Consider the following 24,634-nt stretch of genomic DNA (forward strand, 5'->3'; position numbering starts at 1 on the left):
CATACCATGGTGGAGCCAATAGCAGCCATGGAGTTGTGCTGTGCCTCCTCCTCGTTCATGCCATGTGGCCCATAACTCGGTTTGCATTTGTTGTGACCTCCTCAAATACAGATTCCATACAGTGAATTTTCTTGCTTAGTTATTAGGTAAAATCTTAAAATATATAAATACTTCTCTGTGAGCATTGCACAAACTGAGAAAATAAAACACGAACAACCTTGTAGTAAGAAGGTTTCTCAACAATTGCATTAAGATTCGGAGCCTTTAATGGTGCCATGCTTGAAAAACAAATATAATTCTACTCCTAGGATCTTGACTTTAAAAAACAGCAAGCTTTTTAATCCCTGGCAAATCAGACTATATACCATTTGGGTCCATCTGTAAAGCCTAGCAAAAAGAATACATTTCACGCTATCTATTTGGACACTCACGGTCAGTGGCCAGTGGTCATCTGCTGAATATGGACCTGCTGGTAAAAGTCAGCAGTTTAAGTCACAGGAAGACAAAAGACGAAAAAAGATGAAAAGTAAACAGACCCAAACACTTTTTTGGAAGCAGGTCAGTTACCCAGTTTTCACTGAAAACATAATGTCTGCTTGCAGACTGCTTCTGAGAAACCCAGAGAGTTTTTGCTGGGCATCTTTATAGAGATGCGCAGCAGCCCTTTTCCAGCATTGGCCACTCTTCAAAACCACAGAAGAGCGTGGTTTAGGCCTCTCCCAGGGAAGGGGATTTTTGGTTGGGGAAGGTGTTATGGGACATAATGCTGTTACATGCACCCACTGCTCTACATCCTCTGCTCAACAGGCCCACACTCTGGGCCCTGTCTTCACCACTCCCAGATCCAAAACATCTTTTGTGTTAGTTGGGTTGAGTTTATTTCCAGTCTCTTAAGGTAAAAAGGGACAGATTTTCAAATCAGCATCTTCTTCCTGCGCTGCACAGAGTTCCAGGAGGATGAACCGACCCAGTCTGGAGGCGAGCAGGTGTAAGAGATATAGGGTATGGGATATGTACCTCTGCTGTGCTGAAGAAACAAAAGCTATCCCATCGTACCTAACACAAAAGACACAGGAACACACTCACACACAAATATATGTATATGTATGTATTTGTACCTATTTTTCAATCATGTTTATATATTAATTTTTATAGGTGTTTTATGTATTTCATTATATATGCTTAGGTGGGTAGATGTCTGCACAGTAAGTACGTATGTATCATCACAGACTGGTTTGGGTTGGACGGGAAAATAAAGATCATCCTGTTCCAACCCCCTGCCATAGGCAGGGACACCTTTCAGTAGACCAGGCTGCTCAAAGCCTTGCCCAGCCTGGGCTTGAACACTTCCAGGGCCATATACATGTAAATATCTAGAATATATATATGCAATACAGATGCATTTAAATGCAGTTATGTCCATGCACACGACCATACAGTTCTTCTGTACCTGCATTACGTATGTGCCATATACACGTGCATACATGTGTGCCCAACTCCATGTACGACAGTACATAACTTCCCAGCCGTGCGATCATTGACACGCACACGTATGCGTGAAACACCGATCCCCCACGCACCCGTGGGTCTGCCCGGGATGGTGCACTGTCACCGCCCCTGGCCCGTCTCGCCGCCAGGGCCGCGCTGCCCGTCCTGCCGCAGAGCGGGGCGAAACGGGCCCGCGCCGGGCCCCGTATCGGCGGTATCCCCTGGCGCATAAGCAGCGGAGGGGGCTGCGGCCGGGGGAGCACCGACCGGCCCCGCTCCCCCACTCTCCACGCCCCGCCGGAGCCTTGCGGGCCGCCCGCAGGCGGCGCCGAACAAAGGGCCGGAGCGCGCCGCGCCGCTGCGGGCGGGCGCAGAGGCAAGGGGTTGCCGCTGCGGGCCTCGGCCCCCCCTCACCGGGGGGAGGTGCCCGGCGCGGCGCGGAGACCGGCCCGCTGGGGAGCCGCCGGGGATTGGCTCGGCCGGGTGCGAGCCGAAGGTGCCGGGGAAGCCATCTGCAGCGCAGGCGATTCCGCCGCCGCCGCCGCGCGTGGGGGGAGGGGGCTCTCCCCAGCGGCCCGTTCGAGTCTTTTTTGATTCCTGTACGTCCTCCCTCCCCCTATTTTTGTCTTCTCCCTTTTCACGGGATCATGGCCACGGCGGTGGGGCCGTGATGTCCCAGGGAGAAGCCCCGCTGCTGCTGCAATGCTGCCCGCAGCAGCCCTAGCGAGGGGAGGCGTTTGAGCGGCGGCCGCACGTCCTCCCCGCGGCACCGCCGCCGCCTTTCCCCGCGCCCCTTGCGACGAGAGCGGCGGGAGAGGCGCCCCGCCGCCCGGCAACAGCGTATCCCCCGAGCGGGGCTTTACATTTATCATCGTAATATTAATAATAATAAAACCTCACCGACCCATCAAGGCGAGAGGGAGAGCGGAGCCGCGCACAACATGGCCACTCTGCTGCGGAAAATCGGGCTGATCCGGCTGCACAACCGGGACACGGAGGACCCCAAGCACCACCACCACCGCAGCAGCAGCAGCCAGCAGGGCTCCTCTCTCAGGGGCAGGGGCAACCAGAAGAACAGCAGCAACAAGCCGCAGCCGCAGGGCCCCCCCGGGGGCGGCGGCTGCAGCAGCAGCAGCAGCGAGAGCAGCCCCGGGGGCCACAAGAACAAGAAGGCGCCGGAGCTCGCCAAGCAGCCCTCGCAGCCGCGGTCGGGCGGCGGCAAGGAGAAATCACGGGAAGCGGCCAGGGAGCCCGGCGCCGGTAAGGAGGCGGCGCAGCGGCCCGGCCCTGGCCCCGGCTCCGGCTCCGGGTGCGGGTCGGGGCCGGCGCCGCTAGTGCCGCTGCCGTCGGGGTCGGGTCCGCTGGCGCCCGCGGGCCGGCAGCAGCACTGCACGCAGGTGCGGACCCGGCGGCTGATGAAGGAGCTGCAGGACATCGCCCGGCTCAGCGACCGCTTCATCTCGGTGGAGCTGGTGGACGAGAGCCTCTTCGACTGGAATGTGAAGCTGCACCAGGTGGACAAGGACTCGGTGCTGTGGCAGGACATGAAGGAGACCAACACGGAGTACATCCTGCTCAACCTCACCTTTCCCGACAACTTTCCCTTCTCGCCACCCTTCATGAGGGTGCTCAGCCCCCGCCTGGAGAACGGCTACGTCCTCGACGGCGGAGCCATCTGCATGGAGCTGCTCACCCCCCGTGGCTGGTCCAGCGCCTACACCGTGGAGGCCGTCATGAGGCAGTTTGCGGCCAGCTTGGTCAAGGGGCAGGTAGGAGGGTCCGGGGGCTCTCACTCTGCGAGCGTGTGGCAGGTGTGTGAGAGCCTGTGCGCGTGTTTGGATAGGAACCCCAAAGGGCAGTGGGTCAAGCCTGCCTGTGGCTGACCTTGACCAGGCCTCGGGGACAGCCCTTCCCCAAGGACCTGGTGTTACTGGTGGGAAGGAGGCAGGGACACACATGCTCTGTTCTGGGGTCCCTTCTCTGTCAGGCACAGCTGAGGTATGTACGGGGCAGCTTGAAGGAGCAAGGAGCACGTGCATCCGTCGCGTCCTCCTGCAGGTCTTTTGTCCCTGTGCTTGGCTGTGCTGCGTGTGGCACCAAGATGTCATGCCTTTTTCCCCCAGGAGACATCTCCCTCACCCCAGAGTAGAGGACGCTCTTCAGGCTGCAGTGGGGTTTGGGATTCAAGTCTTCCACCTCCTGCCCTTTGCCAACTAGTCAGCCATACTTGCTGGTCCCCTCCGTGAAGGACTGCTGCTGGCATAGGGCACGACAACGCTGGAGCTTTGTCTGGTGCTGTCCTGAGTAGCATCCCCTCCGGGGAGAAGAGGCAACCCTGGGTTTGGGGCTTGGCACACAGGGCAGACGTGCGGCATGGGGTTACATCTGGAATTTCTGCCTGAGCTGCCGGCAAAGTTGTGCGAGTTTATAATCTCGCTGCTCAAAAAGAACAAGTCATTTCGGGCATGTACTGCAGCAGCCAGACTCTGCCTGCCAGCTCTCCTCTCTGGAGGAGGTGCCTGGTTCCCCCGGCAGAGGATCTCACTTGAGATGAATCAATGTGGTTTATGCTTTTTTTTCCCTTTCTCTTCTGCAGAGTATCCAAAGAAGAGAAGTTTTTCTTAAGCCGTTTTTGTTAAATGGGTAAATATTGCTGGTGAAATTCATAGGCAGTCTTTATTTGTGGTTACCATAGTGGCCAATATCCACATGGCTGTGACAGGGTGATTTTCGTGCTCACTTTGTGAATGCCCTTGAACCCAGGGGACATGCACAGCTCCACATCTGTGAATAAACGATGCTGAGTAACTTACTAAATTCATCTCTTGGAAAGGAGGTTGGGGGGAAGAGTAAATAATAACATATATTTAATTTTCTTCAAAATGAGGTTAATCCTGTTTGCTTCTGTGGAACTACTTGCATGAGCAGAAGTAAAAGTTTGGGTTTTTTTAAGACTGAGAGTTAATTTTTGATTGTTTAAAAGACCCTTTTGTAAATGGCTGTCCCCCTTTTTCTGTGCTTGATTTGGGCCTACTGCTCCTATTTTTAATCCGATAGTATTTTTCTCTGCACTTCATCTGAAGAGGTCAAGTTTCCTAGGTCACCTTGGGATATAAAAAACAGGGAAAAAAAAGCACCTTAATTTACATTGAGCCTGGGGTATACTGAAGTTCTGTAGCTGCTCTTGCTGCATCTCACTATTTGTTAACCCACCTTTTTTTATAGAGATCGCGGTTGTCATTATTTTAAACAAGACTTTAGAAGGACAGTGCTAAATTATCAAAATTTTATATAACAATTATTTAAAATCTCTATAACCATTCAGCATATTGCTGAATACTCAGTCTGAATGTTGAATGTAAAAGGGTTAAGTTAGGATTTACTGGGATCATAATATGGCTCAGTGAAGAAAATCACTGAATTGTTTTATTGGTAATAAATACTAAGCTATATAATGTGACAGTTTGCTTCCCTAAACCACTCAAGAGGTTTCCAGAAAGCAGTAGTAATTTCTGATAACAGGGGATGTTTATGTGTGCATCATTAACAAACACATTTAAAATGCAAGACTTTCGGTAACATCCTTCCAGAAGTTTATGAAGTTAATTACAACAAAAGAGAATGAAAGGCAGCAATAAATAGCTGCCAATAACTTAGTAGTTAAATAGGTGCAGTGTGAACGTTTCAACGTCTTGGATCGTTCATGCCAAGTGGAAAGGTTAATAGGTAATACTGGCAGTGCACTTAATTTCTGGGTTACAGAGGTGTCTCCTGTGACGGGTTACCAGCCTGTCACCATAGCCGGGCTTCATGTCATGGGAGCCACATCTCTGTAATCGCACTCCCCTCATTATGTAATCTCAACTCCATTGCATAATAGGGCTCAAAATACGGCAGGCGCTCCCCTGTCCCCGTTTCATCTTTCATTTGACAGGTAGTCTACTTTTGACTGGTTTAAAAAGTAAAGCACGGCCGCCGAAACATGGAGAGCCGTGGGGCTGGGTTTGCGTCGCTCTTGCTATGCGGTGGCCTGCAAGGAGCCATCCTGAGCAAACAGTGATGGCTTACACCAGGTTAATTGTGCAATTCCTGTAAGCAGCCTGCATCCTGCAATAGCGTGAAACATTCAGTGCGCTTGCTATTAATCAGAAAGGCTGGAAGGGCGAGGGCCGTTCTCCACCGCCTCAATCTAACTGTGCTCGAGCAAATGGAGGCCACAACGAGGCCGAGCAGGAGATGGGGTGCTGCCGGTGCCAGTGGGTGAAGGGGACCTTCTGAAGAAATGTCACTGATTCACAGCAACATGGTTTGGCATGAAATCATGGTGAACGCTCGAGCCTGTGACGCATCTGAGCACACCTCACTGGCGTGGGCCTCTGTGTGAGTAGGCAGGAGAGAAGTTCCCGCCAGCGTGCGTTCCTCCTTTTGGCAGTTTGAGTGATAAAACCGGGGTGGCTGATGTCACTCGTGTTTCTCATCAGTCCCGTTTTGCTGTGCTGACTGTAGTGCTCCTGTTCTCTGCCAGTTCTTCGAAGAGAAGCGCAGCATTTCCCAGTCTGTTGTTTTGTCAGAGCTAACTGCAACCTATGGACATATATGACCACCTCCTTTTTGACAAAACAGTCGAAAAGCAGACAAAACTAACACTGAAAATACATTTTCAGGCAGTCAGGATTCTTGACAAATCCAGATTTTTAATTAGATTTCACAGACCTTGTAGCAGAGTAAAAGAAAAACATTCTGACATTTCAATGATGAAAAACATCCCACTCAGGAGCTATGTCAGTAAGGAGATGTAAGTGTGCAACACAGAAATTCAGAAGTAGCACTTTTCTGTTACTTTTCAGCATTGCCCTTGTATTCAGAGAAACCTGATTGCAGATTCGCAAACCAAAGCATGTCTCCCAGGAACTGGATTTTAAAGCAGGGTGGTTGTTTCTCCAGATCTCACCAAGCAGGAACCATACAACTCAGGTGACCTTGCTTGAGAGATGTCCTGCCCTGTGGGATGCCTTTCTTCCTGTCATGAATCTAGTAGTGCTTTTTTGTCTGGGGAAAAAAAAAAATCAAATGGAAGAGAGACAGTTTCTGTTTGAATGAAACAATTCAACAGACCAAAACGATGCTTTTTTATTTCTTTTCCCTGTTTTCGGGGAGGGGGAGAGAAGTTAATTGACAAACAAGTTGGGATTTGTTTGGTTGGTTGCTTCAGCTCTTCAGCTGAGAAAATCAATTATTCACACAGCTCTAGTCAGTATCTTGAGGGGAATTCTCAGTACATCAAAGGCATAAGATTGTTTATCTGTCTGGGATCCAGAATCTTTATTTTTTAAAACTTGGTGGTGTCCTTAACTCAACTGTAGCCTTGGTTTTAAGGGGATGACTTTGTACTTGCTTTGTGCCCAGTCAGCTGCTCGCTGGCTCCCACTGCCATGGGTGAAAGCATGGCCCTGCCAAACCTGTGAAATGGTAGCCCTGAGCCCCTGCAGAGCTGGTGTGTCAGCCGAGGAGGTGGGGTGATGCTAAGGAAATGATTTAAATACTAGTTGTTTGTTGTCCTGCAGGTAACTGTGCCACATGCATGTCTAGGCAGAGCCTCCCATGTCTGTCTGTCTGTCTATCCAGGCTGGGGAAGTGGCCCTTTCAGTAGTATTCCTTCTTCACAGCAGCCTTTAAAATGGTTTACTGCTAACTTTAGAGAGATTTAAGAACAAATCTGTTGCTCTCTGCTTCCTAGTAACAGAGCTGTTTGTCATGATAATACTAATAACTAAAGGAAAGAAGGGGGATCAGTGCCAGTGGTAGAAGAGTGATAAAACAGCAGGAGGTTCATTATGGCTTTCCTTGAGTAATGCACATGGCTAAGGCCAACACCCATGTTTCTGGGAGGAGCTTGTTTTGAAAACATGGTGGATGAAATGGAGCAGACTTTGTCCAAAAGTAGGACAAGTAGATTTTGTGTCATGTAATACACATGTTGTTTCTCACTGGGGAGGAATGATTTGGTGCTGGTTTGGTGGAAATTTAAAGAAGACAAAGCTATGTATGCCAATGTCCAAATAATGCATCAGGAATATTTTTTTTATGTATTTTTGAGAACAACTAGCACACGTGCATCTTAGTTCCTTGGGGATTTTGGGCTTAAGATTACATTAGTGCTGACCAGTATCTGCCTTGTTCACCTGCCTTATGATTCCCTTGTTCTCTCCATTGAGCCTGGGGACAGGACTGCCAGCTGTCAGTTGACTGGTGACTGCAGATTATATCAAGGAAAAGTTGTTTTGAGGAAAACATTCCCTTATATTTCCAGTGAACAGAAGGAGCATAAAGATTTTGTGAGGACATACTAAGATAGGAATGGGGAACCCCTAGTTACAAGTATTCTTGCTGTGATGGGCCTCTGTATAATGATTTAAATAAAAAAAAAAAATGTAATTTGTAATTAAAGCTTATTTTTCTATTGGAAAATTTCCCAAATTGAAATAGAAGTTGGTGGTGTATAGGACTTTCATCCCTCATATTGTGGTGTTAGAAATACCTTAGTGGATTCCCTCTAAGTTTGCTTCAAAGGGCATGTGCCTCGTATGACTGTTGAACTGATCTATCTTTCCATTTTAAAAATATAAGTATCCCAGCTGACTTCTACCAGAAAGAAACAGGAGAAACGGGCTTATTTTATGAAAACTGACACAGAAGGTAGCTGTTAATCATAGTCTAAATTACTCCCTCTTCATCCTTTCAGACAAAAGTATGACTGAGCAGATAGCAGATGGGACTTGTGTGATGTCCAGGAGGTCAACACACTCCAGGTTTTTCAAATACATATAGCAGAAATTAATTGCCAGTCCTTGGGTTTTCATACTCCAGATGCTGGGTTTGAGGACTGTAGCCATGAATAAATCAATAAAACAGCTAAACTCAAAGGCTGCAGAAATGTGTAGAGAACACAGTGGTCTCTGAATTATTTGGAACCATTGTATCCTGTCAGGCCTTAAAAAATAAAACTGGCTTGCTTTTTGATTTTGATTAGTTGCCTGAACAAATTGAGGCCAGTTATGGTCAAGCAAAGAAATGCTGCTTTAGGTCCACGACTGAAAAACACGACTCATACAAAAAGGTGACACAGGAGACAACGGATGTATTATGGGGCTTGTTCCCCATGAAAAGGTATAAATGCTAAGCCAAAGAGGTAACAGAATACTGTTTAGCTACAGAGGCAAATTAGATATATTTGCCTTCTCAGGTATCTTCTCTATTGCAATTGAGAAACATAGGATTTTCAAGCTGAAGTTTAGGTGGGAACATACATATTTGCTATGTTGAGATGCTTGGATTGATGAATGGGCTGGAAAAAATACTGTTAATGTGTACTCTGATATATTGCTGATCTGACTATCCACTATTATTATGCAAATATATGCTACTGAGAGGAATGAAGACACAGGGATTCCAACTCATTGAAGTAGGAGGCTGGTTTAATTCTTTTAAAAAGCAGGAGGAACATAATCTCCATTTTATCCCTTCAGGGCATAAAAAGGAAAATTTTAAAATACTTTGAACTATCATTCTTAGTGTTAAAATAGACATAAATAAGTTAAAACACTAAATTGAAGCAAACTACTTATGTTAAAACATGCTTTTGTGGCAGGTAGAACTAATTCTTCCTGGCAATACATAGCTGATCTCCTAAATAAGAATTTGAAAGAGTAAGAAAATTGAATATGCTCAAAAGAGCATGATTCTTCTTCCCTGAATTATAAAACGAGTCCTCATTTTCTTCAGTGGAACTTTTCAGATAGAACTGTGTAGCATTGGGGAGTTTTGTCAGGACTTTGTTAAAGAACTGTATTTTTTCAAATGCAGAAAGTCTAGTCCCGAGGGGTGATGATGTGTCCTCCTGGAGGAGCAACTTAAATAACCTGCTTCCTGTTGTGAGGAAGATGTACTCTTCCTTATACAGGCTAGCCTTGAAAATATGCAGATTTCCTAGCATCTACACAATACCCAGGGATTTCCATGCATGACCAGACACTTCCAGATCGAAGATTTGTGACTCCGCAGTAATTCTGGTCATCATATCACCAGAGTCTTATTGCCAGGTGTAATCTGAGGCATGTCCCCTGAGTGGGCATCTGTTCTCACAAAGTGGGACATTGGTTAAGTAACATAATAATAGCTGCATTTCTTTTTTCCATCTAAGCTCCTTTTGGCTGATGAGAGTCAGGGGGAACTTCAGGGGCTGCAGTGGTTATGCGGTCTGAATGGCTCAAAATATGTCTTAAGTTTAATGTGTGCAGGATCCAATTGTCTCAGTTGTAAATGGAATACTTGGTTTCTTTGAAATATTGTCCAAGAATATCATTATGCTGTTCCAGTATTTAAAGGGTGGCTACAAAGAAGACACACTCCCTGTTTACAAGGAGACACATGGAAAAGGCAGAAGAGTAATGGGCACAAGTTACCTCTGGGGGCATTCCGACTGGACACAAGAGTGAAATTTTTCACAATGAGGATAATCAGGCACTGGAATACTCTCCTCGGGGAAGTGGTGTATTCCTTAACACTGGATACTTCTAAGTTTCAGCAGGACAAGTAGGTGGGCCATCTAGTCTAGGTCATGCTTTGCCTAGAAAGGTTGGACCAGATGATCTGTGAGGTCACTTCCAACCTGGTATTCTGTTATTCTGGGGTCATAACATTTTTGAAAAGTGTGTGGCCTGGGGCTGGTCGTGCTCCACAGAATCATTTCTAGAGGGTACTGAGCACTCCACATTGTTGGTCTTTAACTCTGAATGGAAACATCAGTAATTGAATAGATCCTGGAGGCTGCAGGACAAGCCACACAGGAAGGACATGGTGCTGTTACCTAACCTGGCTGGCAGTAAAACCAGCACAGCACTGGGAATCTAAGGAGCATAAGCTAGGGAGAAGCATGTGTGTGCTTTGATGAAAGTAAATTAGCAGTCCTTTATTGGTCTGCACAAAACAGGTAAGTGGGCGCCACCGTCATGATGTTCGGGTTATTTGTTTTCTGAAGCAAGGTGAAAGTCTGATTTGGCCCATTCCAGTCAAAAGTCAGCCTGAGGAGTGGTACATCACATGTGCCTGTCCTCAGTCACATGTGGCAGATACACGTCTCCCTCATGTATGTGCAGAGTCTGTCACTGGAAAATGTCTTTTTATCTGCTTCACGGTTGTTAAAATACTGTGTTGTTAAAATTGATGATCCTTATTGATTTAATCCTCTTCTGCACAGGCTCACCAAAACCCCTGGAACGTCTGCCATGACTCCTTGATAGAGTTACAAGCTAGTCATGGTTCCAAATCTGCATTCAAAGATGAGTCAAAATAAACTGGAGGAAGGAAGAGTAAGCCTGCGTTATGAAATGGTCTGGAGCTCAGATGCTTCTCATAGTCAGGCTTTATGAACTGTGGAATGACTAGATATTTCTCCTGTTTCTAGGTTTGTGTTACAGATAGTAACAAACTCCCAGCTGCAGTAAGAAGTATAGGGCTTATTCCCATAATATGCACCCATAAAAATACCTAAAGCATCACAGCTGTTACTGATTTTTCACATTTTCTATGAATTTCTATAAATGACAAATTTTCTATAAATTTGGCAAGATTATTTCTATTAAAATATACCTAGTATTGAAGTGTTCTATAATTATTGCATGGAGGAGGATGTTTCACAGTTAGAGCCCTTAGGCTGAGGAAAGGTGATCTGAGTCTAGCTTCCAGGTTTTGCCGCTGACTTCAGGTGAAGTCATGGGCAAGTCATATAACTTCACTATATTCCTCTTTCCCGTCTATGAAGTACAGGTAATTCTCTTGCCAAAGGTCATATGAGGATACATACTTAAAAGTACTCAGAAGTGGGAGCTCTGTGGGTAGATGTCCGTGTGCATAGTATGAAACATGTTGTAGTCAAGAGATTGACACATTTGTATAGAGGAAAAGCATGTTGGCTTGTGACTCTCATTTTACTGAGGTTGATCTTAACTAGATTAAATTACTCCTGGTTTTTTTGGCATTGTGAAACTTTGGTAAATTTGGACATTGTTGTCTGAGGTATTTGTCTTTACAACCTTTCTTAATGGATGGATTGAATTGCTTTGCTTTGCTTGGGTTTACATCCATGGTTGTGTTTAACTTGGATAACTACTTCAGGTTACTGATGTGAAGGACCTGTGAGCTGACAGGTTGTCATGCTCCCAGCGTTTGCACCTGGTCTCTCTCTCAGTAACTGCCGGTACCTGATCCGACAGAGATAGGTCCAGAGAGCTCAGCGGAAGGCTGAAAATGTCCCTTTGTCATTAGACTAGCAGGTGCCCGTTTGATGGCAGGGGACAGGGATCATCTCTTTTGACGAACACCCACCTTCTCCCTTGAGATGCTAGAGGCACCTTCCAAGAATGTGGTTGGCTGCCAAAATTTTTGCAGAATCATGGAATAGTTTGGGTTGGAAAGGACATTAAGAGATCATCTAGTTCCAACCCCTGACATAGGCAGGGACACCTTCCACTAGACCAGGTCACTCAGAGCTCCATCCAGCCTGGCCTTGAACACTGCCAGGGATGGGGCTGCCACAGCTTCTCTGGGCAACCTGTTTCAGTGACTCACCACCCTCACAGTAAAGAACTTCCTCATATCTAGTCTACATCTACTCTTTCATATTAAAGCCATTCCCCCTTGTCCTGTCACTACTTGCTCTTACAAAATGTCCCTCTCCAGCTTTCTTGCAGGCCACCTTTAGGTACTAGAAGATGCCATGAGGTGTCTGCAAAGCCTTCTTCAGGCTGAACAGACCCAGCTCTCTCAGCCTGTCTTCACAGGAGAGGTGCTGCAGTCCCCTTATCATCTTCATGCTCTGTGCTACAACAGGTCCACATCCCTCTTCTGTTGAGGACACCAGAACTGCACACAATACTCCAAGTGAGGTCTCACGAGAGAAGAGGGGCAGGATCACCTCCTTCAACCTGCTGGTCACGCTCCTTTTGATGCAGCCCAGGATACGTTTGATTTCTGGGCTGTGAGTGCACACTGAAGCCGTCTCATGTTCAGTTTCTCATCGACCAACATCGCCAAGTTCTTCTCCTCAGTTCTGCTCTCAGTCAGTCTCTGCCCAGCTTATATTTGTGCTTGGGATTGCCCCGACTGAGGTGCAGAAGCTTGCACTTGGCCTTTTTTCTTGTTCTTTTGCCAATGTAGTTTGTCCCACCCATACAATGCAGGAAGGGAATTTTTTAATCCTCATCTGTACTGAAATCATGCTGCTTACTCTGTGCTGACTTTAGGGAAAAGTGAAGTGCAGTGCTCTGTAGCTGTCAAACAAGGATTGGGGCTGTAAGTGCTTGTATCGATTAAGAGCTGCTTGCACCAGACTGCACACAGACAAGTGAGTGTTAATAATTACTCAGCTGGAACTCAGATTTCTTTTCCTGGGCAAATAACAGTCAACTCCCAGAAGGAGCAATTTAAAGGATGCTTTAAAGCTGGAACTTGCTGAGTTTTCACTTCTTTGTGTGGATTTATCTTAAAAAGGAGACCAAAAAAGGCGTGGAAATACTGCTTTAGAAATTACACATTTGCAGGAAAACATCCCATTTTTAATTCACTTATGCTGCATCATTAACAGTATTTGTCTACATACTTTTCTATACTGCTTTGTTTTAGCTATAGCTAATAATTATATATAGTGTAGTATAAACTGTGTGCAGTTTTTGAGACATGATTAACTGTGCCTCATCAGTACATCAAGAAAAAAATATAAACCACATAATTGGGAGGAGAGACCATGTATATTGCACTCTAACAGTGATGTTGTGACACACTGAGAGCATGACAGTAGCTTGCTTTAGCATGGCTTTACTTCTGAATGCTTCCCTAAAGCCAGTGGAAATATTTTTCTCTGAAACTTGTTTAAATATCCTAGAATTAGACTGGTTCAGGCTTAAGAACTGTATTCTGTTACTTATCAGGAAAGATTTGAGTATATTTGCATAGTATGTGGCTCTGAACAGTTGAGGCCCAAAGCTATTAGTCTCTGGCACATTAGTGGAGTACGTTATGTACTGGAGACTCAGTGTGTGTTCCAGCTCTTAGAAAATCCACGGGTACTGCATCATCTACGGAGAAGCCTGGGACAGCAGACTTGGAAAATGGGCATATCCTTGTGGGTCTCTTTCCTGTCCTGGAGGGCTCACCACGAATGCATTGTGTGGCACAGTGACTTCCAGCTCTAAACCTTTGCTTGTTTTCTGTCTCTTGACATTTACCTAGAAGTGGGTCACTAAAGCCTGCTATAGAGAGATCTCTCAAGAGATAACGAGAGAAAATGAAATTGTACCCATAAACCGTTATGCTGGCTTAAACAATGGGCCACATTTAGCCCCATGCAGAAGGCAGGTATGGCATCCTTGCCTATGGCAGGGGGGTTGGAATTAGTTGATTTTAAGGTCCTTTTCAACCGTAACTGTTATATGATTTTATGATTCTATGATTTGCCCTTGGAAGACTAACCTTGTGTTATTTGCATATCCAGGACTAATGAAAGGAAAGCAGGGCTGAGGAGTTTGTGTTAAGACCAATGTTAACAATGTGATGGCATGCCTGCTTCTAATAGCTGTGTATTGCTTGCAATGAAAGCATCTTTTTGTTAACCAGTCCAGGAAAAAAAGTCTAGATGTGCCCGAAGGGTTTGCTGAGGCATCTTAGGGATGTGTAGCACAGAGGCTTATGCTGTTTCCAGAATAACCTCAGTCTTGTAAGGGCTGATGACCAAGTACAGTAAAGCCTGGAAAATTTGGGACCTATTAACACAGGGATTTGCATCAGGACTGGAGTGAGCACAGCCTTGAAGGATTCAGGGCCTGGCTACATAGTGCCACAGCTGACATGTGTTGGCAGTTCAGCTCCAAGTATCCAAGTTGGACTTAGAGACCTCCAGAGACCCCTTCCGGCTAGTACTTTGGTAATGGCATGATCCTGTGAAAAAACGGCCACCATTATGTAGTTCTGTCTTTCAGGTAGTGCCAAAAGTGACTCAACATGGAAGCACACCTGACACTGTGTACTGTGCCAGGACTGTTGGAATTGCTATGGTTGGTTTGAGAGAGAGAGAGAAAAATCCCTTCATCACTGCCAAAGAAATGCCACTGAGGCCATGCTGATTGTGGAAATACCAGAAAAAAATATCGGGACTGTTTTTCATGACACAGAGGCCAGACGTGGGCAGATAGATGGTTGCAGTGGGATTACAGGGCTAAAGAACTTCAGGCTTTATTCTTGGTATCTTAGTACAAGACTCAACTCTGTCTTTGCACCACTTCATGACATGGTGGTGTTGGGGAAGAAAAGATGTGGTGCGTTGCTGATACTGATACTGAAGGACATTAAAGAGCTACTAGTGTTCAGTTGAATATTTTTGAGGATACGCTTCAATGTCACATAGCCTTTGCAAGGGAAGGACTTGCTGATGGGCTCATGATTGTGGAAAAATGTGTAGACTACTGTGGCATCACTGGGAAATGGAAAAGTTCCCAGATTTGCCCACAGTGGTCTGTAAATACGGGTGCCAAATACATGTGAGATTTGCCTTGGGTCTTTCGTAGGGACTGTGCTCCAGGAGGTCTTTCTCCTGGCAGGTATCAAGATTATAGACTGGATCCTTATCAGCTGTTTGTTTACTAGCTTTAGTTGAGTTACAGAGAGTAGACAAGTGGCATGCAATTGCTCACTCTGTCATGCAAACCAGCTGCAGCAGGATCATGAGTGAATGAGGAGGCTGAGTGCTGCACATATTCTGCATTTCAGCATGGCTGTGTAAACCAGTTGGATGCTATGTCATTACTTTCACCTTTCATATGTTTCTAGCGTGTTAAAATTATATCTTGAAAAGTACATGAAGTCACAGCAGATGGCAAAATCTGAAATGTTCTCTCTAACTTTTTATCCCTTTATGAAAAGCACTCTGTGAGCGTCTGAAAGTATTGCAAGTATTTAAATAAGCTCCTGGTGCGACTTCTCAGAGCTAAAGTTGACATTAATATCTTTATGAAAGGCTTTCTGGGGTTTTCTCCATTGTTTTTAATCTTTCTGGAATGTTTTGATCTTGTTCAGATACTGGTTTAATATCTTTTCTTGATCCTGTGCTGGGCACATCAAAACATTGGCCGTGTAAATGATCTGTTAATTGGTTAATAAGAGCCAGTGCTAACCACGGCAGTAGTGATGTGCGTGGTTTAGCGACTGGTCAAAATGCGGTTGTGTGCAATTGAGCTTTGGCCAGCATTGTGTTTACATACTGCATTTACTGTATTTATCATATTTACAGAATGCAGCGGCTCATAATTTCCTGAGCAGAGTTTAAATGACTGCATGTTTAAGCAGCAGCCTGAAAATAAACCGTAGTCAGGGCTGGTAACGGTGCCTGTTAATGTGTTTGATGCTTTCATTTGTAATTGTGTCCAAAATGCCCTTTTATTTTTTTTCAGTTAAACTAGGGAAGAGCTTTGTGGAAATGGCAAAAAGCTAAAAATCATTAAGACGGTAGATACCACCAGAGTATAGACTCAAAAGTGTCTGAACTGTTGGCTGAAATTCCAGCCTTCTTTCTTTATACCTCAGGTTTGCTTGAGGCACCGAAAAGGGAAACTTTCAGTCCACAAGGTTAAATTTCATCCAAATTATAAACATCTGGCAGGATATTGGTTAATAAGAGCCAGTGCTAACCATGCCACCCATAGTTTCTGTGTCAACATAGAAATACATGGGCTACATTGGGGTAGGATTAGCTGGTCTTTGATGGAACAGTTTACATGTAACCTCCCTATGGTACCAGAATGGAAGTGTACTTAATGATCCATTACATTAATAGCAAAGAAGTATGAGAATAAATTCATGGAACGATGCTAATTTAATCTGCTGTGACTCCAGTGACATTTTAGATTATGTGATATTCACTGCATTATTGCAGCACCAAAGAATTCTTACTTAACTTGTTTGAAAGTGGTACATAGATGACACTGAACATGAGTGATAGGTGTTCTCAATGCAAAGATCTTATTTCTAGGTACTGATTAGTATTAGTACTTTAATAAAGCTGGGGAAGACATGGATCATACTGTGCTATGAAGGTATCAAAGGTATCAAAGCCTATCAAGTTATAGAAAATAATATGTGTAAGACAAGAAATAAATAGCAAATGAACCTAATCCAGAAATTAACTAATAGAGTAAGTTTATATTTGCTTTCAAAAGTATTCTATTGGTGAGATTTTGAGGACAGTATTTCCTGTGCTGATTTAATCTTCTGTTGTACTTTATCTTTTCCTTTGTTTCTCTAATATGCTTCCAACAAAAGCTCAGATTAGGAAGAAAATACAAAACATGTTTTGTAACAACAAAAACACTCCTGCAGGATATGTAAGATAATGAATTAGTCAACGAGATTTAAAAAATATGTTACCTGGTTGCTTTTAATTATTCCTTTTGTCACAAAGAAAAAGAACATTTTCTAAGAAAACGTATTGTCTGGGTTAAATCAAGTACCGTGCAAACCATCCTCATTTGGGAAATATTAATTGCCAGATTAGTATGGGGATGGGGAAGTTGTCTTGCTGTTTAGTGTGTCAAGGGGTGCTTAGAGGGGAAATGCATCACCAGTGTGAAAATGGCAACTAAGGAGAAAGACAAGGAAGAGCATCGAAAGATAAAGTAGCTATTTTTGTGAAAACCAGAAGGGTATAAATTAGCTGCAAGTAAATCGAGGTGGGAACTAGAGGCTGTTCCTAATCTTTAGTTAAGGTAGGCTCTGAAAGAGAAGTCAAACCACACAGAAAAATGACTTATTAAAACAGGAATAGGAAACAGATCTTTTATCTCATGTGTCCATAGATTTGTTATAATAGGGACGTTGCTGCACACAAAAGCCTATCTGTGCAATATTGTGATGACTTTCTAGAACAAAATGTTTCGTCCGTACTGCAGACTAATCCTGCTCATTTTAGTCCATAAAAATAACTGTGATGCTTCACAGAGTTTGGTTTTTTTTTCCCTTTTTTCCACCTCTGTAAACCTGATTATTTTCTCTGTATAGTTTGTTGCACGCAATTACAAATGACAGTTTTTTGTTAAATTCCAAATTAACAGTAAAATACGGGCGGCAGATGATGTCCTGATGCACGTTTTTAGGCAAAAGAATGGAAAAAATGAGAACATGCTAACTTGGTTCTTAGTAATTGTAACAGTGTAATATGGGATCTGCTCACCGAATACCATTTATTCTAAAAAAGACTTTCAGTGAATACAGTGTATCAAAGGATTATTAAAATTATTAGACTTGTGATTTTAATCAACTTGTATTTTGTTACAAACCCAGTAGACATAGAAACTTTAAAGGGTGCTATTGCTGCAGGGTGGAATAATTCTGCAACTCTAATTCTTTCTTGTGTCTCTGTTAGTTGGTAGCTGACATGGGCCAATGTGAAAAATAAGGTAACCTATTAATAACTCAGTAAATGTCTCTGTTGCCAGACAAGGTTTTGGAATGATATACTGCCCTACTTTTAGAAGTAATATTTGATTGCAAAGCAATGAGGATGCAGTATGTTTAAAATTGTGTATTTCCATTTATTATCAAACTTGTCAGGAAGGGGTAATAAATTAGAATTTTTCTTGTAGGTTGAAAGGAAGTTGGTTTTAAGGTGCTCCTGCCTTTAAGAAATGCCAGAGCTTTTCATTTCTCACGGGTCAGGTTAGAAGAATGGAGCGCGTTTTGTGGGATGGATGTAATTTTTAGTGACATTTTACGTTGGCAGTGGGGCGTGGGAGGTGAGATATTGGGTAGCCCTAAGACATAGCATACAGAAACACTCTGCTTTATGATGGTTCTCCAGGGCTGCTGACTAGACCGTATTACAAGTGTGTCATCAAAATTGGTTTGAAACCTCTTTCCGCCCCCCATTCCCAAGCTGGTACCTCAGCACCATTTGCAGCCTGCCTCCTTCTCCACCCAGAGCTGCTGATGCTGGAGGACTAGAGTGGGCTGGGGAGCCTTCTTCTCTCCTACAGCTGAAAAGGGCTGCTGGGGATGCTCACAAAATCCTTCTGTCCTCAGGAGCTGCCTTGCTGAGGCACCTTTGCGGTGGCATACTGGTGTGCTCCTAGCAGTCCCTGTCTGCTTAGGGCTGCACCCCTGACCATGTGGGGTGGGCATGAGGGTTGACACACCAAATGGTTTTTGGTAGAGGTCCCTTAATTTGTTTGCAGGGGTCCCATGCAGCAGAGATGGAGGCGAGTCGTGTGGCACAGCTGCAGCAGCCGCCGCTGGTTGCTGTATGCAGGGCAACATGCCAGCACAGGGGCTTGATGGGAAGAACTAAGCCCAGCAGTTGTCTCTTTCTATTTTTTCCCTCCTTTACTGCATATCATTTTTAATCATCTCTGATAACGCATTTGTCTGCCCCAGTTTGGGCACTCTCTGCTTTCTGGTACCCGTAAGTGAATGCCTCTTGGCCTGATGCATTGAAAAGTTAAGCTGTGGTTTCCAGCTGCGTGTTCACGTGTTTAATGAAGGTTTTCTTTTTTGTTTGGTGCAGGGCCGTATCTGCAGAAAAGCTGGCAAATCAAAAAAGTCATTCAGTCGAAAGGAAGCTGAAGCAACATTTAAGAGTTTGGTGAAGACCCATGAAAAGTATGGGTGGGTCACCCCACCGGTCTCTGATGGCTGATGTTAGCAACCTGCACTTGACAAATATGCTGAACAAAAGTACTGTGACATCTCCTCAGTGCTGTACACCGCCCATCCTTTTCTACTTCAGCTTCTGTTACATACCATGAATGTCAAGGAGACATCTAAGTTATTTATGAACAGATGTGTTTACAGAGGGAAAGGAAAAAAAATGCTGTGTAGGATTATGTTTCAAGACTGGAGAATGGTCATCATTGAAGTCACTTGAGCGGATGCTGAGATTGCGTCATTTGCCCCCATACAGCCCACATTGTCTTCAGCTTCTTTCCATGACAGCAGCACCAAACAGCAGTACTGGAAAGTCTGTCCATTACTGCTCAGTTCATTTAAATGTAAATGAAACAGTTAATATTTAATAGGGAAGCAGTGCATTGCAGGTACATGTTTGCTGTGCTGTTTATCTTTGTCTCCTAGCAGGTCAACATAACTTGAAGATTTGTCTTTATGTGGAACTGTGGTCTGCTGTGACTAAATTTAGACCTCATTTGTGCTCTATATATGACCTTTAATTCATAAATGAAACCAGAATGAAAATGCTGAAAGGTCGTAGTGTTGAAAAATTAAGTGGAATCACCCAACCGGTTACAATGTGCTATCTATGCTGATATTGTGATGTGCTGTTCAGAAATAAACCAGTGCAGTTAGCTGAAGGTTAGGTGGTTTTTTAAAACACATCCATGCCAGGGCTCGGAGTGGTTGGTTGGTGGTAGCAGAACCATTATTACCCTGCCAGTACCTTCTGCAGTAGCATGTGGCCCATCCGTTCTTCAAAATGGCAAAACAAAAGAATGGAAATGGACAAAGCAACCTTAAAAAAAAGTCTGCTTAATTTTAAAATGAGATGCCAGTAACAGAGTAAAAATTTTCAAGTCAAATGAAACATGGTTTGTAAGATGATTTGCATGACTGGAATTTTCTTTTTTGTTTTCACTCAATAGGCATTGTATGTACTTAGAGCCCAGTATCTGAGAAAACCCACTGATGTATATAAATGTCCTCTTATTTAATCATGAAGATTTAAGTTTCTGGTAAACAAATCAAAAAAGAAAAAAAAACAGCCAACTTTCTAAGCGACTCCATAAAAGCTGAAGGTAATGTTTAGAATGGTGTAAGAAAAGCATTGAAAAATGTGGATTCCAAATGGAAAATCGTATTGGAGACATGCTGAATAAAATCACCAGTATCGTTTCTGTTGCCTCAGGAATTTAATCATTTTGGCCAACTTTTATTCAAAGTAATATGTTTTCTATTGTGAAAATCTAGGCACTTTGTAGGTAATACCTGTTGTGGCGATACTTTAATTGAAAGCAGGACAATATGGATTATAAAACTGATTTGGAGGGGGAAGACAGTGTATGTTTGAAAACAGTTTCCATTATATGGCTAACACAAGACCAAATTGAAATGGTTGACCAGTTTCTGTTTGTATTAGAGCAACAGTGGAGACTGTACGGAGAGCTTTGGAGGGCTGGAGTTTGATTTAAAACTACAGCAGAGAGAAACAAAAGAGTAACAAAGCACAGTGGATTTTAAACACAAGCAGAGAAGCAGCAGAGCAGGTGTACTTGCAGTACTGGTGCAAAACCACTGCTCAGGTTATCTGTAGATGCTCTGCCAGTGTAGCATTTTGTCAGCTAGACAGGGGGGAAAATAATCAAAGCCTTCACCAAAATGGCTATGCAGGTCAGAACCACTCAGTTTTGTGGACGTAGCTGGTTTCTTACACTTCTCATTTGCATCAGCTGCCTCTTCCCTTTCTCTGACCATTGGTGGTACCCACAGGGTATGCCTTCCCTCAGTTATAAATGGAAATGCTTGGTACCGCAAATCTGCCCAAGTCTTGATGTGGATTTATCTCACCCTGCTTTGTACTTGGAGAGAATACTATAATCAGTGTATATGTGTTTTTCCCCTCACACTGTGTATCAGTTCTGTGCATCCAGCAACAGAATGTGAATTTTGAGTAAGGAGTAAGTAACATGTCAAGGACTTTATTTACTCAGTTTTATAAACACTTCTTTTCCTATCCTTCCTGAAAGAGGAAACAAGGATGTTTAGGCATCAAATAATTTGCAATCCCTACAAGGACTCCCTGAGACCCTATAGAGGGATGTAGCATTGGAAAGCATAAGATTTGTTCTTTCCCTTTGGAAAAAACTGTTCCCTCATCAGCACAGTAAAGTCATGTTAAAAGAAGTGTGAGGGTGTGGTAAATCTTGGAGGGAGGTTATTTCTTTTCTGCTGTTTTTTAACCTGTCTTCTTTTTCTGTCAGTGGGTTATTTTAAATCTTCCTGAGAACCGTATCTTTAATATTTAATTAAAGGGTTAGCTAAAAGGAACATAGTGGGTGGATTGCTACCACTTCCCTCAAGCCTACTTATTATGTGTCTTCTTAAGTGTGCTTTAAATAGTTATAGCAAACATCATTGCTAAAAGTCCCAGTTACTTTCTGGTTGTAGGAGGTTCTCTGTATCACTCAGAGCCTTAGAGCAGTAGGAGAGGCAAATCAAAAATCTGGAGAGCTTTGAAGCTGTAGCAGAAGGGGAGCAGAGCGCGTGTGGTTAAGCTGCAGCAACAAATCGTGCAAGGAAGAAAGAAGGAAAAGCACACTGCATGAACTAGGGCAGGATGAAATTCCTGATGCACCAAAAATAAGGCTGCTCCTATTGAAGAGACAACAGCAGAAGCAGCCTGTGCTGGGGGAGATGCCGGAAAAAGGGGATAGCAGGGAACATAGAAATACTATGCTTCTGACCAGGGAGGAATGGAGATGGCTGGCTAAGAATGTAGTTAATTAAGAGATTTAGAAAGAGGGTTGATCTATTTTAGGGAAAATCAATCCATGTTTTTTTCTAGCTGTATGATAGACAGGGTCTACTTTCTCTGCAACAGGCAAGCCTAAAGAGAGTATTGGGAAAGGGAAGGTCTGTTAAGAGGAAGGAAGAGAGGAAGACCTGAGAGAGAAGTGTAGGCTGAGGAGGATGTAACTGGTCACCTGAAACTCAAGATAAAAAGAGTCTGGTGATGGAAGGGTATGAAACGAGGGGTCAAAGGAGAGCAGCACAGCACCGTAAAAAAGCAACAGGGAGAGGTGAAGGACAGCAGTTTAGATAGGACCTACTGCAGGAGCTGGTTTCAGAGTTGCTCCAGGTGCCTTTCTGTTGAGGAGCTTCACTGAAAAAGATCCTATAATGTCCTTTTTGTTTGTATCCTAGAAAGTCATATGTGCTTCCTCCTTGTTCTGTCCTTGTGGCAGCTGAGAAAGATGTTAAGCTTTGGAGCTGTGGTGTGGAACTCAAACCAGGCTGTTGCCTCACTTTTGTGGCAGGAATAAAGCCAAGTGTCATTCCCAGATCCCAAACTTGAAGAAACCAAAATCAAAGTAGGTTGGCCAGTTGTCTGCTTTGTCAAAGCTCCTCAATATCAAAGAAGGGGGAGGATTTTTTTTCAGACAGTAAATGTCAACAGTCACCCTTTACCCAGTCAAAAATCTCCTTAGGACTTCTTGTACAATTAGCAGTCAGCATAAGTCCTCCAGCTCTCATTAAACCCATTTTATCAGGGATATTATTTTCCATCTGCTGTCCCCAGAACAGATGATTAATTTAAAACGAGCATCTGGGGAGGTGTGACGTATTAGGAAGTTGTTCCCTGGCTTTTTTAGAATATGTCCTTTTGGAGGACCTTCTTTCAGTCTGAAAAAGCTACTTGACCAAATACACGCACAGAGAACGCTTCTGGTAAAGGGAGAAAGCTATCTCTGAATACCTAAACACTGAAGGACATCCACAAGGAGCAGAGCTGATTATATATATGGGAATGTATTTTTGTGTCACTAGAAATCAGTCCTAAAAGTTCAAAAACTCACCAAAGACCTCTTACACTTGCCTTGTTTTCTCTCCTGGAGGCAGTCAGTATATCTCCTTCATTCCAGCCTAAACTTCAATCCTGAGTCCAAAGAAAGATAATAGGTGTGGTCTGTTCATTTGGTGCTATGACACTGTATTATATGAAACACTCACTTCATTCTCCTTGTCCAAAGCAAGATATAAAACCCTAAAACAGAACTTCTTGCATGAACAGCAGGGTTGGAACAAAGCCTTTCTAGTACAACAAATACATGTGATATGACTGTGTAACATACCACTTTTAGAAGACTCATTTCGAAAGGCATTCAGAGTCACAGCTGCCAAGCAGTGATCGATGTGATGGCCAACGCTCTGATGTGTATTTGCATTCCACAGGAACCTGCAATAGAGAGAAATCTATTCTGTATAGGCTTGCTGTACAGAGAAAATACTTTGAACTAACTGGCACTGGGATTTAAATCTCAGCATATTTGCCGTATTTTACTTCTCTCTCTCCTGCCCATTAAGATTTTCAGGCATAGACCTGGAACCATAGTGTCTTTGCTTTGCAGTAGCATTATGCCCAGTATGGTTATTTACATGACTCCAACAAGGTGGTCAATTATGAACACACTTCTTGTTGAGAAAGTTTTTAGAGGAAAAAAGTCTTCCAGCTGAATGCTTGGGTGTGGAGCTTGGCTGATGTACTGTGGATTTACTTCTTCGTGCTGGATGGGCAGATGCGATGCTTAGCTGAAATTACACGAGGAAGCATTTGCACAGAGTGGGTCAGTGTGAAAGGTTTATCTCTTCCATGCAGTAGGTTAGTTCTGGTGAAGGAGGCTCCTTTCAAACTGTACTATGAACTATGCAAACAGAATTAAGCAGGCTGACCTGCTAGTACAGTGTAATTTTCCAGTTACATATCCCCTTCCAGCCAAGCACCAACCTGTATTAAATAGCCTGCTACAGACCTCACATTTCAGAAGATGACAGTCAGTAGAGATGCTGAAGAAAAACTCCTGGGTAGTTATCTCCTCCAGCCTTCTTGATGCATTCCTGGGGGGGAAGATGCAGCATTGTTGTAAGTGAATGAGAGAGACCGAGAGCGGCGTTCACATGCACTAAGGGCATGCAGTGCCCTGCCAGGTGCCAGCCATGGGAAGCTGGGGCAGGAAGCCTCTGAGCTTACCTATGCTGTGTGCATCCTGTCTTGTATGCATATACTGATCTTGCAAATACTTTACAAAAGTGTGTGTTACTTGTACTGAGTCAAAGGATTCAGTGTATCTGATCTGAGAGCAAGGATTAGCAGAGCACGTTACTAAATACACACTGGAGGTTTTTGTGTAAGATAGCGACACATTTAAAGTTTTTCTTTGCTCACTCTGAAGAATAAAGTGGCTGTCAAACTAGGTCTGAGGACAAATAGGTTGAAAGTGAGTCACCTGCTATTATCAGCACAGCTGCATTGGAGAAGCGGTTTCGTTTGTGCATCAAAAGGTAAAGGTAAGGTACTGCAGCAAGAGCAGCTAATAGGATA

At 44.0% G+C, this 24,634-nt stretch overlaps 1 protein-coding gene across 1 annotated transcript; it reads left to right on the forward strand.

The window, feature by feature from the left end:
* The first annotated feature begins 1,849 nt into the window (after window positions 1-1,849).
* UBE2QL1 (ubiquitin conjugating enzyme E2 Q family like 1) lies at window positions 1,850-20,432 on the forward strand. The gene is made up of 2 exons (XM_061369653.1): window positions 1,850-3,257; window positions 19,091-20,432. Exons 1-2 carry the CDS (start codon window positions 2,430-2,432, stop codon window positions 19,220-19,222), a joined length of 960 nt encoding a protein of 319 aa, XP_061225637.1. The 5' UTR covers window positions 1,850-2,429; the 3' UTR covers window positions 19,223-20,432.
* Window positions 20,433-24,634: the final 4,202 nt, after the last annotated feature.

Source organism: Neopsephotus bourkii, unplaced genomic scaffold (assembly GCF_033783945.1).
Source record: "Neopsephotus bourkii isolate Nb327-2 ecotype Australia unplaced genomic scaffold, CSIRO-AGI_Nbou_v1 NB_1508, whole genome shotgun sequence".
Classification (NCBI taxonomy): Eukaryota; Metazoa; Chordata; class Aves; order Psittaciformes; family Psittacidae; genus Neopsephotus; species Neopsephotus bourkii.